The following is a 15,865-nucleotide window of genomic DNA, read 5'->3' as shown; positions in this document are numbered from 1 at the left end:
ACCGAAGCACAGAGCCTGTTTCCATGTGGCCGTGCCTGCGTTCAGGTATTAGCCTTGCTACTGTGACTTTTCAGAACACTGCCGTGCGCACACAAATGCTCGCATCCACTTCCTTCCTAATACCCAAAACTTAGGGACTGCCCAAGCAACGCAATGTTATCTGGCGTCAAAACAGGATGAAGACCAGGCATGGTGGCACACATCTGTTATCCCAGTACTCAGGAGGCTGAGGCAGGAGGACTGCCACGAGATGGAGGCCAGCCTAAGCTATACAGTGAGCTCAAGGCAGCCTGGAATATATAGTGAGACCGTGGGTCAAATGCCCCTCCTTCCAGAATGGAATGCCTTTCCCCACGCGCTCTAGCATGAATGGAATGCCTTTCCCCACGCGCTCTAGCATGAATGGACCTTGAGAAGATTACATTAGGTAAAAGAAGCCAGACCCAGGAAAACACATGCTATGTATTTCCACATGAAGCTTCTGATGGAATAGGGGTTGGCGAGGGCCGGGTCATGTGAGACTGCGGGCTACAGGGCAGTAGGATGAAACTGCCACTGGGCACAGGTCCACTTTTTGGCTGTGATAACTGCGCTCTAAAATTGGACTGGAGTGATACACGTACAGCTTTCTGTGTCGCCCACTCTGCGTGGGTGAGATATGGGATATGGGAATCGTGTCTCAGTAAGGCTGTTTCTAAAAACACTGCGCAGGATAGAACTAGCTTCTTTCATATAGAAAGTGCAGGCACAAATCAATAAGAAAAGATCAAACCCTCATTAGGGGGAAAAATAGCATAGAGAAGATGAACAAACAGCTCACACAGGAAACAAAAATGGCTCTTCAATACATGGGAAAATCCCCTCTTGCTAATGACAAAAGACCCACAAGGCAAAGCTACTTGGGAATCTTCTGCCTTTTAGGTTGGTGGCTCCACCGTCTTCCATTTATCGGAGGAGATCTATTCCTGGCCCCTCCATGGGTGCCAGAAACCTGGGGATTACCAGAGGCTGGTATTTAGTGCCTTTCTGCCTTGAGTAATAGTTTTGGCACTTATTTTTTAAATTTTTTTATTTGTGTGTGTGTGTGTGTGTGTGTGTGTGTGGCCAGCTCAGCCCACCAGGGGGCGGGACTGACTGGCATGTGGTGCTGGGGGATCGAACCGCGGTCCCTGTGTTTTCCCAAGCTTGTTCTAAGTAGGTGCTTTAGACCACTGAGCCATCTCACCAGACCCGGCACTCAAAACTAGCATGTATTTCATCCATTTCTTTATTTCGGTTTGGTTTTTCAAGACAGTCTCAGTATGTAGCCCTGGCTGGCCTCAAACTCAGCGATCCTCCTGCCTCAGCCTCCCAAGGGTGAGGGCTTCTTGAACATACTGTTGCCACACTAACAGGCAACAGCCGGAGCATAGATGTCCTAGATAAAGGGTGACTCCCAGCCAGGCATGGTGGCGCATGCCTCTCATCCCAGCACTTGGGAGGCTGAGGCAGGAGGAGCGATGCGAGATGAGACCAGCCTGGGCTACAGTATGAGCTCAAGGCCAGCCTGAGCTGCATAGTGAGACCCGGTCTCAAAAAAGACAAAGGGGGGGGGTGACTTCCGTCCTCCCGCCCTTGGAGACTTCATCCCCTACTCAGAACTGTTGAGTAATTCAGAACTTATGCATTGTTTATTTGTAGAATTTTCCATGTGACATTTTCAGACCACAGTTGACCAAAGATAACTGCAACCTACTGAGGCAAATAAAATTGTGGGAAGCAAAATTGCAGATAAGGGGGTTACTGTCACGAAAGTTCCGCGGTGGGGGGAGGAGGCGAGGGGCTGCAAAGCTGGTGTCCGGCTGGATGTAGGTGGAGCCTGTAAAACTCAGTGGACACGCCCACCGATGCCGCAGTTACACCACTACAAATGTATCCTGCAAATAGACTCACGCGTGTGCTTGCTGCGAGGTTCTAGGGCCTTGCTCGTAACAACCAAAGGAGGGAAAGCAGCCTACACTAGTTCTGAAACGCGCCCTGGTCAGCGCACCCCCATCTTGCTTGAATCCTAATATTGCGCAGCTGTCGTGCAGAACGCGGTCCCCCTGTGAGCGCTGATGGGGGAAACACAAGGTACATCACTAAGCGGAGAACTGGAGGCGGGGAGCCAGCTTGCAACCTGTTTGCTTCTGCATGAGGGGAAAGAGTACAGCCGCGTATGCGCCGTCCAGCGCGGATGCAGAGCCAGCTCTGGGAGTACAAGAAGGGAAGTGGGCAGCTGGGGCTGGGCAGAGGGACTCGAGTGTCTGTGCCTGCCTGTCACGCTGTGCACCGGACCCCGTGACCACCAGCTGCCCCTCCATGACACCTTAATCGTTGGGTACTTCCATCCCTGAAGATGTCCCCTTCTCCACCCCCCTTTTGAGAGGGAAGGGATTGGAGTTCCAGCATATGTCCCGGAGGTGACCTTGAGACTCTAGGTTGGGTCAAAAGGTGCCTGCACACACAAGTACCCCATGGGGACACCATCATGCCCTCTCCCTTGCCTCCCAACCCAGTGTCTGCTTCCTGTCTTCCAGGCACGCCCCAAAGGCGAGGGTCTGACACCGTACCAGGGCAAGAAGCGCTGCTTCGGGGAATACAAGTGTCCCAAGTGCAAGAGAAAATGGATGAGCGGGAACTCCTGGGCCAACATGGGGCAGGAGTGCATCAAGTGCCACATCAATGTGTACCCGCACAAGCAGGTGAGCCCCGGGTTGGGTTGGGGGCGGGGCGGGGCCATGGTGATGGGCGGGGCCACTGTGGGCGGGGCGATGGAAGGAGTGGGGCGGGAAGGGGCAGCCATGAAAGGGCAGTCTCTGTAGAGCGACTTCTCCAATTCGGCCTTCTTTTATTCTTTCACCCAACTGAGCCGAGATGACCTCTCTCCATGTAGATCCTTTCTTCCCTTGTCTCATTGGAAATGGGATCAGGGAGGAATAATTCATTTCCCGAGGACAGGAAGGGGAAAAAGGGCAGCAAGATTCTGGGAACAGAGACCCCAGTTGTATTTTAAAATGAAGGGGTAGCCTTGGTAAGACCCACAGGGACTTGGAGGCAGCAGGTTGCTCTGTGCGGGATGGGGTGTCTGGGACTGCTGGGTGGAAAAAGCCTCCCCGAGGGCGTGACCTTTGCCCTGACATGGGAAGCGGGAAGCTGGACCTGTCACAGTGGGGGTGGCAGTCCTAGGAAGACTGTCATCAGCGCCTGGGCAAGGGGCACCTGTGGAAGTTGGAAAGTAAGCAGGCTCTGCGCTTCATTAGGACAGGTACCCTGGTCATGTGCCTCTGCGTTAGTGCGAAGGTCCTCAAGCGGGAGATGGCACCTTCGACTATTTGGAAATAGCTGAGCTGGGCACCCAGCTCCCAGGCCAGGCAAGCTGGTGTGTGTGTGTGTGTGTGTGTGTGTGTGTGTGTGTGTGTGTGTGTGTAGGCCTGTCTGTCTGTCTGTCTGTCTGTCTGTCTGTCTGTCTGTCTGTCTTTCTGTCCCAGCTCAGTCACCTTTGTTTAGCCTCTAGGACATTAGCCCTTTCGCCCTCCCTGACACCCCATGTAGTTGGGCCTCTGTGTTTTTCCATTTCATGGAGGAGGAAAGTGAGGCACCCGGTGTGAGCAAAGACATCGGGGTTTGTGAAGAGCAGCCAGGTTTGGGTTGCAGGGTGATGGGGAATGCAAGGGGCCAGACCAGGGCCTGGAGCAGCGAGTGGGGCAGGGGGGCAGGCGGGGTGAGGTCCCCTGGGCTCAGCGTGTGCAGACATGACCTAGGCAGAGAGACAGGGCCCAGTCAGCACCCCAGGCCTGCTGGACTCAGCTCCCCGCAGTGGCCCCAGCCTCCAGCGGCCCCTCCAGCTTGCCAGGCCGGCCTGCACTGTCGTCTCAAGGTTAGCCTCCTAGGGTCCAGGATCTGCCTACACAGCCCCTGAGTGCTCCCCTCAGCCGCCCTGGCCCAGCCTCCACCCCAGGGTCAGAGCCTTGGAGATCCTGGTCTGGAAGCATCTTGCAAGAAGAGCACGTGGCTCTCCTCTCTCTCAAGCTAGCAGCTGGCATTTGTTGAGCACCTACTGTGTGCATGGGGGAGACGGAGGTGGGGAAGGGCCATGGAACACAACATGAGCAGGTCACCCGCCAGCTCTGCCAACGCCAGCCTTCAGGTCCCTGCATTTGGGGAGGGGTTCCGGGGTTTCTCCAGGGCTGACCTGGGCCACAGCATCCCCTGAGATGCTACCCTTCCCCACGCTCCGCCTCTGCTGCATCTGTTTCCAGTCAGGCTCCAGCTGTGGCTCCCCCTGCCTGCCCCGCCCCCCTGAGAAGAAAACACTGCTGGTCCCGGGCTCTCTGCAGGGGGTGGGACTGTCCGGCTGATCAGTCCCAGCTGCCTGCGGTGCTTTCCCTTGCAGAGGGACGTCTTCCCCACCACTCCCCCCACCCCACCAGCTCCTCGCAGGCAGCAGGCTGAGAAGCCAGGCCAGGGCCACACAGAGACCCCCAGGACACAAGGCCACAGCTGAGGATGAAAAGACTCAGCTGACCAAGGCTCTGAGGGCAGGAGCATCTGTATAGGCAACATCAGGGTTTTTCCATTTCTGCAGGGACTTGAGTTTGGTACCCACCCAATCTGCCCTAACCTCATACAACGCTGCCAGTCATACACAGTGTTAATGACAGCCTGCACTTAGAACCTGTTCCCATCCTTCTGATGACTTTACAGGTGTGTGTGTGTGTGTGTGTGTGTGTGTGTGTGTGTGTGTGGTCACCAAGCACTACACTCAGCTGCAACCCCAGCTCTTTTTTTGTATTTTGAGAACAGGTTTCCCTCAGTCACCAACTTGCCCAGTTTGGGCTAGAACTTGCCATCTTCCTGCCTCAGCCTCCCAGGGTGCTGAGATTACACAGGTGCAGCCGTCATGCAGCCAGTTTGCAGTCTTCTTTGCTTCCCACAAGGACCCTACCAGATCTCCCAGCAGGCTGGCTGAGCAAGGGGCTCCGGCTGCAGAGCTGTGGGCAGAGGTGGAGGGGAGCCAGAAGCCGGCAAGGGGTGGTCATGGGAGGGCGCCTTCAGAGCTGCCCTGGCCGGTGCCCTATAAGAACCAAGCAGAGGGCCCCAGGGTCTGTGTGGCTGGGGCATCCAGGACAGTACAGGGACCTTGAGTCCAGCTCAAAGGGGAGAAGCCCTTACAGCGTGGACAGTGAGCTGGGCTGTGCTTGGCCAGCAGAGAGAGCTGGGGCTGGGGTGACGCATAGGTCCCTTCCTATGTCATGTTGGGAGTCATGGGACAGCAGGGTCCATCACCTGCTGAGGCCTTCCTACCTGGCTTCAGCTCGAGAGACCCTGAACCAGCCTGTGTCCATCCCACTAACAATAAGCACGTGCAACACTCAGAACTCTGCTCTGCGTTGCTCTTTCTGGTCGTTGTCACCATTGAGGGGTTGGGCCAGGAGAAAAATGGCGCAGTAGGAATTGAACCCAGAGCCTTCACACTGACCTACAACCTCAGCCATCTTATCAATTATTATTATTTTTTTATTTTCAAGAGGAAAAAATAGAATTTCAAAACCAGATAATAGGATAACAATATTTAATACGTTGTGCATTGTTATCATTAAATTAATTACTCAGAGTATAAGACGAAGACATTTAATTGTCCAAACAATATTAGGACAGACCTTTCTTTTCAATGAACTAAAAATTAGATATATACACTGACTTTTGACTTTCTTCTTTTCTCTTTTCCCCATACCAGTTTCTCTTTCCTCTTGAGCAGTTTCTTCCTGTTCTACAAATCGTACGTTTTAGATCCTATTTACTCTTCTTACAATAGAGAGGCAATATGATGTTTGCAGATGTGTGTCTGGTTTATTTCACTTATAAGTACGTGTCTTGAGTTGCATCCATTTATCTATAAAAGCCTCCAGTTCACCCTTCTTTATGTCTGAGTGGTACCCCGTTGTATAAAATGACCACATCTTTTTTACCCATTCCTCGGTTGCTGGGCATTTGGATTGTTTGCAAGATCTAGCCGTTACAAACTGCGCTGGTAAAATACGGGTGCACATATGTCACTGTGGTTTTTAATTCTTCTGGGAAGATACCAGAAGGGGAATAGTTAGGTCAATTGGGACCTCCAATCCTAGTTTTTTGATGAATCTCCACAGTGATCTCCACAGTGGTTGCACCAGTCTGCCCTCCCACCAAAAGTAGAAAAGGATTTGTTTTTCCCTATAGCCTCTTCAGCAGTTCTCGTTTGTTGATTTCTTGGTAAAGTTGCTCTTTTTAGGGTGAGGTGGAATCTCAGTGTTGCTTTAATTTGCATCTCTCCAGTGACCAGTGATGCTGAATATTCTTCCATATATTTATTTGCTCTTTGTATTTCTTCTTCTGAGAAGTGTGTATTCATCTCAGACACCCCATTTCTGGATTAGGTCTTTAAATTTGGGAGGTCTGATATGTTTGAGTTCTTTGTATGTGCTCCATAGTTATTCTTGTCTGAGCAATAGCTGGCAAACATTTTTTCTCAGTGGGTTGTCTCTTCCTTCTCTTGGTGGTTTCTCTCACTGTGCAAAAACTTTTTAATAAGATGAGAGCCGTGGTTGATTCTTTGTGATGGGTCCTGTGTGATCGGAGTTTGATTCATCAAGTCTTTGCCTACGCCATTGTCTTCAGGTGTGTTACCTGTTCTATCTTCTAGCGGGTTTCCCATTTCTGTATTAATGTTTAGATCTCTGATTCATTTCAATTTAGTTTAGTGCTTGGTGAGTGATATGGGTTTACTCTTAGTCATCGGATGTGCAGAGTGAGGCTTTCCAGTGCCATTTATTAAAGAGGCAATCTTTCTTCCAGTGAATGTGTTTGACACCTTTGTTAAGGATAAGGTAGGTGGATAAGAATGTCTAGAGTTGTTCCTGCGTCTTCTAGTCTGTTCCACTGATCTTCAGGTCTGTATTTTTGCTAGTACCACTGTTTATTTTTCTTTTTATCACTGTAGCTTTATAGTATAACTTCAAGTCATGGATGGCGATATCTCTGTCTTGCTTTTGTTGCCCAGTATTGTCTTTGCTGTTTTAGGTTACCTCTAGTTCCAAATGAATTTTAAAGGGGCCAGGGAGATGGCTCAGTGGAATAAGTGCTTCCCTGGCAAGCACAAGGGCCTGAGTTCAATCCCCGGTTTTGCCAAACAAACAAACAAAAAAGTCAAAGACAACCAAATGAATTTTAGGAATATTTTCTCTAATTCTGTGAGATACTCTGTTGTAACTTTGAACAGGATTGTATTAAATCTGTATAACAATTTGGAAGTATGGCCATTTTCACTCTATTGGTTCTTCCTACCCAAGAGCAAGAGGAATATTTCTATTTTTTGATATCCTCTTCAATCTCCTTTTTCAGAGTGCTGTAGTTTTCACTGTGGAGGTCATTTTCATCTGTAATTAGGTGAATTCCTAGATATTTAATTTTTTAGATACTGTTGTGAAAGGTGCTATTTCCCTAATGTCTCTCTTAGTGAGTGTCTCGGTTACTTTTCACTTGTTGCTGGGACAAAATACCTGACACCCAAAATCAAGGAAGGAAAGGTTTATTTAGCTCACAGTCAGTGGAGGTTTTAATTCATACTTGGCTGGCTTTAAGGCAGAGTGGCACATGCCAGGGGGCAGCCGTTCCTGGTGGTGGAAAACAGCAAAGAACCAAGGGAGGAACAGCTGCTACTACTTCTAGGGAGCTTCTTTCTCCCTTCCACACTGACTGCAAAGAATGCAGTTCCTCCGAGGAAGCGGAATGTTCCATCCTTCCTCAGTTCTGCTTTATATCCTTTAAGTGATGAGCCGCTCCAGGGTGGGGCCTGTATGCCCGAGGGAGGGGCCTCCATGCCCTGGGGTGTGGAATTGCTGAGCTGCTTCAGCTAAGCTTTTAACTTCTCAAGTTGTCACAGTGCATCACCCACTACAGTGAGTTTGTGATTCGTGTACAGGAAGGCTACTGATTTTGAACCCCAACTTTGTATCCAGCTATGCTACTGAATTTTCTTATTAAATCTAGCATTTTTTTAGTGGAGTTTTTGGGGTCTTCTGGTGGAGACCTCCAGGAAACAGCTCTGAGAAGGATGTGTATTAACCAGTTGGCTTCCATGTTTACTTGTGAGACTGTCTAAGGCCTGGGCCCCTTGTCTGGAGATGGGCAGTGGATGTCTAGTAAGTGAACCTCTATGTGTCACCGGTCCCTGCTGAAACCTGTATTAGCCTGGAAAGCTGTCCTCTCTCAAGCAGCAAGGCCACAACTGAGGACATTTGGCTCAGACCCCAATTAACTTGGCTCTGGTAACGTGGTGTATTACATTTGCTGATTTACATGTGTTGAGCCATCCCTGTATCCTTGGGATGAATTCCGCTTGGTCCTGGTGTATAATGTTCTTGATGATTTGCTACATTCTGTTTGCCAGTATCTTATTGAGGATTTCTGCATCTATGTTTGTTAAGGAGATTGGTCTGTAGTTTTCATTGTTAATTGGGTCCTTCTCTGGTTTTTGTATCAGAATAATGCTTGCTTATAGGAATGGGTTTGGGTGTACTGCTTCCTTTACAATTTCATTAAGGAGTTCTGGAAATAATGGTATTAGGTGTTCTTTAAATTTCTTGTACAATTCAGTAGTGAACCGTCAGGGCCTGGGCTTTTCTTTGTTGGTAGGTTTTTAATTATATCTTTGATTTCATTGATTGATATTGGTTTATTTAAGATTTTGGTTCAGCTTTGGTAATTCATATGTAATTAGGAATCTGTCATTTCCTCTGCATTTTCCATCTTATTTACAATATAAGTTTTCGAAGTAGGTGTAGATGATAATTCTGGATTTCTTCAGAGTTTTGTGTCTGTTGTGATTTCACCTTTTTTATTCCTAATGGCATCGATTTGAGTCTTTCCTGTTTTTGATAAGGTTGGATAAGGGTTTGTCAGTTTTATTTATTTATTTTTTATTTATTTTTTTTAAATATTTATTTATTTTTATTTATTACATTTATTTATTGTGTGTGTGTGTGGCCAGCTCAGCCCACCAGGGGGTGGGTCTGGCTGGCATGTGGTGCTGGGGATCGAACCGCGGTCCCTGTGCTTTGCCAAGCTTGTTTCAAGTAGGTGCTTTAGACCACTGAGCCATCTCTCCAGCCCTGTCGGTTTTATTTAATCTCTCAAAGAACCAACTCTTTAATTCATTGATTCTTTGTATTGTTTTCTTAGTCTCCATCCAATACATTAATTTCTGCTCTGATCTTTATAACTTCCTCCCTTGTATGAGCTTTTGGCTTAGCTTGCTCTTCTTTGCCTAGGAGTTTGAGGTGCACCTTTAAGTTGTTTATTCGACTTGCTCTATTTTCCTGATATGGGTATTCACCGCTATCAATTTCCCTCCTAGGACTGCTTTACTGTGTCCCATAAGTTCTAGTGTGTTGGGCTGTCATCATCATTTAACGCAGCAATGGTCTAATTTCTTCCTTCATTTCATCTGTGACCCACTGTTGTTCCGAAATGTGCTATTCAATTTCCATGTGTTTGTGAAATGTTCGCGTTTTCTTTTGCCCCTGATTTCCACTTTCATGGCACCATGGGCTGGTGCAGTGCATGGGATAATTTCAGTTCTTTGCATTTCCTAGGCCTGTTCCGTGAGCTAGTACAGGTTTTATTTTGGAGAATGTCTCATATCCCAGACCTTTAAATTTTTTTTCTTTTATTTTGAGACAGAGTCTCACTGAGATAAAATTGCCCAGGCTGGGCTTGAACTTGCCACGCTGCTGCCTTAGCTGCCTCCCCAACCACCTGGGCAATGTCATAGACATCTGAGGGTCCCCTGCCGCGCACTGGCCTGGACCCCCTCCTGGGCCTGTGGCTCCCAACTGGCTATGACCAGCTTCCTCTGAGTCCCCACACCTGTGTGAGGGACCCTCTACGTGAGGGAGTCCAGGCAAGCCTGTGACTAGAGGGAACACTGCCTGCTCGGAGTGCTCCTGAAGCCTCCATGATGTTTGCAGTGAGTATTTGCTGGCTTGAGAGAACAGGCAGAAAGGGTCGAGGGGGCAGAGACGTTCTCAGTGTGTCAGAAAGGCGCTCTTACCTGCCTCAGGAAACTGGGCCTCAGTTTCTCTCTTAGAAAGCAGTGACGTCTTACTTAAGCAATCACCCGACAAACAGGGCAGGCCCTGGAATGGGGAGGACCCAGACCCTGGCTGTGGACTCCAAGGAGCTCAGGGCTCACTCACCCCGAGCAGCCAGTGCTGCATGTGACAGTGTCCGGGCGAGCCATGCTCTGTGACCTGAGGCTGCCTGAGCAGTGACAAGTGGCTGGGGAAAGAAGCGGTAGAGGCTGGGGATCAGGTGTGGGTGCGGCCTCCCTCACCCAGAGACTCAGTGCCTTCAACTAGAAGTCTCTGAAGCCCATCCCACCCTGCCCGGATCCTGTGAGCCGCAGGTGGCACTGGGGTCAAAGCGCTGTATCCCGAGCCTCAGTGCCTTTGGGTCAGAGCTGCATGGAGGAGGTGGGGGACAGGAGGCCTAGAGTTATGGGGAGGCCTCCCAGGACCTGGGTGACTAGAGCGCCGTCGCTCTCTCTGTATCTCTCCCCCCACCCTCCGTGTGTCTGTCTGTCTCTCTGCTGCTCTCTGTGTCCCTGTGTCTGTCTCTCCTTCTCACCTCTCCCTCCTCTGTGTGTCTCTGACTCTGTACCTCTCCTCTTTGTCTCTCTGCATCTCTGCCTGTCCCTCTCTGTCTCTGTCACTCTGAACCTCCTTGTCCCTGCTCCTGCGTCACTCCCTGCACTCTGTCCCCTGCAGAGGCCCCTTGAGAAGCCTGATGGCCTGGATGTGTCCGACCAGAGCAAGGAGCACCCGCAGCACCTCTGCGAGAAGTGCAAGGTGCTGGGCTACTACTGCCGCCGCGTGCAGTGACCACGCCGCCCGCCACCTCCCCACACCGCACAAGGAGCCACCGTGTGTCCCCTGGCCTCGCATATGCACGGTGACAGTGTTGCTGAAGTCTCTGTCCCAGGGCCCCCGCCCCTGGGAGGCCCTCTGGGGTGAGCAGCCTGCATTGGCCACAAGGGCACCAAATTCACTGTGAATCCCAAGACCCAGAGGGGTCGTGTCCCCAAGGCCAGCCAGGCCTCCTCCTGTTCAGAACCATCTTGTTTGCCATGCATGCAAAGCCACTCTCAGAAGCCCGCCTCCTGGTCTCGTCAGTAGTCACAGTGCCCAGACATCTGTGCGCAGCTGCTGGGGAGTGGACCTCTGTCCCCTGCCCACAGGGATCCCCAACTCCTGACACCCTTCGATCTCACCGCGTGGCATCTGGGAGCGGGCCCACCCCAGGCCCAGGCAGCAGAGGTCAGGAGGTGGCACTGAGCCATCTGTCATCACCTAGCGCCGTGCTCTTGGGTGTGACCTAGAGCTTGCCGGGGGTTCTTTTCCGTGGCCACCCCTGACACCTCCCCACTGGTTTGGGTCCCGTTAGCTTCATTCCCTTCCCATCCCTGTTGCCACCTGCCCCCGCTGGGGACTGTCACAGCTGCAAGCCTCAGTTCAAAGAACACAGACCTGCCTCCCTGGTGATGCACTGTGCCATCTGGGGAGCTGTCATATCGCCAGCCTCAGTTTCCCCATCAGGTGAGAGAAAGGCACTAGAGAACAGACGTCCCTGAGAGCTCTGAGGTTCCAGGAGCAGACTGGCCTGGTGTCTGTCCTGGAACAGTACTTTGTTCGGGGATATCTGGCCCCTAGATGTGGGAGACACCTCCCGGGTACCCCTTCCTCCACACTTCTGCTCCCAGAGTGGCCACGGAGGAAGCCAGGATGAGGGATGAAGATTCTTCCTGCAGCTGCCCAACCTGTTGTCCCCCTCCCATGTCAGAACATGGAGAAGAAGTCTCCTGCCCTCCTCTCCCCTCCTGGGGGCTTCCCCAAGACAGGCCACAGAACCTGTCACGTGGAGACGGAGGACAGTGACTTCCTACCTCCCAGAGGAGCCGAGAGGCCTCGTGGCACATCACATGGTCAGGGAGGCCACAGTCCTGGTTGGTGGCAGGCGTGTGCCTTCCTTTCTCCCCAGCAAGAAGCCCTGATTCCGTTGTCCTTCTTTTCCCATGGGGCAGGGACAGAACCAGCTGCCAGTACTGGGTCACTTGATTTTGCCCCAGCATTGTGCCTCTGTGGGAAAAACAAAACAAAAACAAATCAGACCACAAAATGGGCCTGAAATCCAGTGTTTACCGTGGCTCCAGGACACCCATCTGGTGCCTGGTCGCCTTTAGTTTTCAAATGAAAATGCTTTGTGCAAGTGAGGATTTACAGTAAAGTGCTCACCAAAGGTCCAGAGAGTGAGGTAGTAGAGAAGGAGAGACCTGCAGCCGGGGGGCTGCAGGGTAGATTTTTGGGGCCCCCCTCTGAGCACTTAAAGCCCAGGAGCCTTTGCTGCAGCAGGGCTGTCCAGTTGCCACCCACCCGCACAGCAGGCTGGCAGCAGCACCACCCATGCTGAGGCACTGCCACTGGGGACTCCCCAGCCCAGCACTTCACTGGGGTGAGGTGACCCAAGTGGCCTGGACCCAAGGCTTCTGTCCCCAGAAAAAAGCTGCAGATGGCAGTCATCCTGCTGGGCTTCTAATGAGAATGCTCCCAGGGGAAGACGGTGTGCTTAGCTCCGCTCGAGGAGAAGCAGAGAGCGTGGGGACCCTTGGCGCAGGATGGCTGGGGCCTGCACCTGAGCTGCAAAGGCGGGGAAACTGCAGAATAAACCCAGGCTCCAGGCCACAGCAGGCCAGGCCCATAGGAAATAGGCTGTCACCCCTAAGTGACTTTCACAGCGGGCTGGTCCAGCTGGCAGGCTTTGCCTAGCCATCTGTGCAGGCAGCCACCTCGGGCACTGGGCCTGAGGGGGACACCTTGTTTCCCCCTTACACTGTTGGGGGGCGCTCTGTGACCGGTAGAAGACACCGCGGTCTGGGCTGTGTACCGTGGGAACGTAGTGCTCAGAGGGTCTAGGAGCCCAGAGACAAGAAAGCTGTGGTGCTGGTGCATTCAAAAAGGGACTGTTGCCTACAGTCGTAGACATAGAGGCCTGGTGGGGAGACCCCGGTGCTCACCCCAGATGCAGTATTCGATAGCTCTACTTGTGAATTTGTATTTATTTTGAGTTATACTTGACACAGAATTCCTTTTTTAAAAAACAAAAATACTATGTGTGTATTTTGAGGGAAAAAAATGCGTAGATGTTAAAATTTCTGCATGGTTACCACTTTTTTTTTTTTTTTCACAACACTGAATTTGGTAGCTTCTCCCCCACAAAATCTTCCCGGAGACTTTTGTTTGTATATATTTGATGGCCTTTTTTTTTTTTTTTTTAAAGAAAAACAAAAAGAAAAGAAAAATAGGATGGCTTTTTTTTTTTTTTTTGAGATTACAAAAAGAGAGAGATATTCTCTGAAACTTCAGAACCTTTAGGAAGGCACTAGAGTATCAAACAAAGGTGTGTGGAAGTATTTTTGCAAATCTCCTCATTGACCTACAAGAAAATATTTTTTGTTATAATTTTTTTTTTTTTTTTTTTTTTTTTTTTAATTTGTTTTTTACTATGCTTTGGTCTGTAAAAAGTATGCAATTGAGCTACATTAAAAAGGAAATATTGTCTACATAGAATATTATATGAAGTTGGTACATAATTCTGATGAGAAAAAAACTACAATTCTTTAAGCCATGTTGTTGTTATTCTGTATTGTTTTCCTGAGATGAAAATATCAGTATTAAGTAGCCAGCGTATTATTCAAGTGTTTAGACTTACGGTCTTGTCCTGTATTTATACTTCTGTGTATTGTGTATTTTGGAAAGTACTGCTTCTTTTTTTTTTTTCAAGGGGAGCTATTATTAGATATATAGCGAAAAAGGGAAAGCTAGCCCCTCTACTGAGGCTAGCCATGCCACCGTGTAACTGTGTTCCTGCACCTTCTTTTTATTAACTTGTTACTACAGTTTTATTAATTTTGTAGAGGAAGGTTGGGAGGGGATGAGGAGAAAGAAAGCATGTGACGATCCAGCCACTGGGCCGGCCAGCAAGGCCTGTGGAGCAGGGGGAGCCGGGCTCCCGGCCCAACTGGGGACTTCCAGCTGAGCCTCCCGGCCCTGCTCTTGAACTTGGGATGGATCAAGCAGAGCCCTCGCGCCTGCCTCCAGCATCTAATAGACTTGAATCTATTCTAAACACATTTAATCCAACCTCACTACATTGTAGCCAAGTGCAGCAACTAACGCCTAAGGGTGGGGGCCTCCCAGCCTTCGCAGAGGGGACCCAGTGCCCCTGGGGCTGGTGGCAGCTGGGATTACCTCTGTTGTGACCAGCTCCAGCTGGCTGCTGGACCGCCTCCGCCGCCGTGTGGTGACCCTGTGTGTCTGTGATGTCCGTATGTGTGTGTCCCAGCTGAAAGACAAACAGAACCCGTGGGCCCCGCCGGGAGGGCGTGTGGAAACAGCGCTGGCTTCCGGCAGAGCAGCCCTTGGGGTGGCATTCCGGTGTGTGCCTTATTCCTGGAGACTGTATACGCCTTGCCTTTGGAAATATAGCCTTTTCATGCTATATTAAAAGGACTTTGGAACAAACAGAGGCTCCTGGGTTTCCTTGTTTACATAGAGCACCAAGGTAGGTATCTCAGAGGTGGGCAGAGCCTGGGCAGGATGTGGGCCATCCTGGTCATCTTGTCCTTGCCTTGCCACCACACAGCTTGTGGGCTCCTCGCAGCCCCTGTGCCCCTGAGTGGATGTTCTCTAGGGTTTGGCTCTCCTCAAGGCAGTCCTTAGACCAGAGAGACTGCCGGCAGACCAGATCACAGGCTAGCTCAAGGTAGTGGGGACCATATACAACAGAAATCTGTCTCAAGATGAAGTCCCGGGTCCTGCGGTAGCTGCTTGCTCTCAGCCTTCTCGCCTGAGCCCAGGATTTGGGCTTATCACACCAAGAACAGATACAAATGTGTAGGCCGGACACATGGGGGCTCCTGAGCATGGCTGGGCCCTGTTCCTCCTGGAAACCACAAAACAAGATACCAGAAACACCCGCTGCGAAGCCCGTGCAGCCAGGGCCCGCGTCACCAGCAGTGGCTAAAGAAGGCCGCAGCCTTGGTCCCGCCCAGAGGTGCTGCGTGTTATGTCTGGGTGCAGCCTGCGGATTAGAGTCCCAGACCTTGCAAGATGCATCCACACCTAACAGCACTGGATCTTCAGGGACCCTTGTCCCCAGCTGTAGGGTTGATGGCAATGTCATCAAGGAGGCCAGCGGGCGGGCGGGCAGCTCCAGTGGTCCTCAGCTCCAGCCTATTGGTGCCATCTGAAAAGATCGCTGCCAGCCCAGTGTGGTGGCACACTTTGTCATCCTAGCACTTGGGAGACCGAAGAAGGAGGGTGTCAGCAAGTTGGAGGCCAGCTTAGGTCCAAGGCCAGCCTGAGCTGCATAGTGAGTCCCAGTCTCAAAGCAAATGAAAGAAGGAATAATGCCAACTAAGCAGGACGTGGAGAAGGGCGCAAGGAAACTGGAAATCCCAGTTTCTACATGAAATTTTCCATGTTTTACATTTTGGCAACTAGTTTCCTAAATATTTAAATTGTGTGCAGACCAAGGAATGGGTCTGGGGCAAACTCTCATCTCCAGACTGCAGCCTGGGATGGGGGAGAAAGAGAGAGAGCGGGGGACAGGAGTCCTGGGAGTCCAGAGCCCGGCATGCAGGGCAGGGGTGCTGAGGGACAGCAGGAAGAGCTCAGACCCCGACTTCAGAAGCAGGACCACTTGTCTGAGCTGGGCCGGGAGAGAATCTTGAAGCCACCGAGCCGTTTCT

The 15,865-nt window shown here is 50.8% G+C and overlaps 1 protein-coding gene across 1 annotated transcript in view; it reads left to right on the top strand.

Annotated features, from left to right (window-relative positions):
* The window catches only part of Zcchc24 (zinc finger CCHC-type containing 24), a 55,600-nt gene extending 42,215 nt beyond the window's left edge, over positions 1-13,385 (top strand). Inside the window, exons 3-4 of the mRNA XM_004624084.2 lie at positions 2,559-2,723; positions 10,827-13,385. Coding sequence (XP_004624141.1) covers positions 2,559-2,723; positions 10,827-10,940 — 279 coding nt within the window. The 3' untranslated portion in view covers positions 10,941-13,385. The remainder of the gene's footprint in view (positions 1-2,558; positions 2,724-10,826) is intronic.
* Positions 13,386-15,865: the final 2,480 nt, after the last annotated feature.

This window comes from Octodon degus, unplaced genomic scaffold (assembly GCF_000260255.1).
Source record: "Octodon degus isolate 3935 unplaced genomic scaffold, OctDeg1.0 scaffold00005, whole genome shotgun sequence".
Classification (NCBI taxonomy): Eukaryota; Metazoa; Chordata; class Mammalia; order Rodentia; family Octodontidae; genus Octodon; species Octodon degus.
Note: the sequence above shows the minus strand (reverse complement) of the source record. Positions and strands in the feature narration are given on the sequence as shown.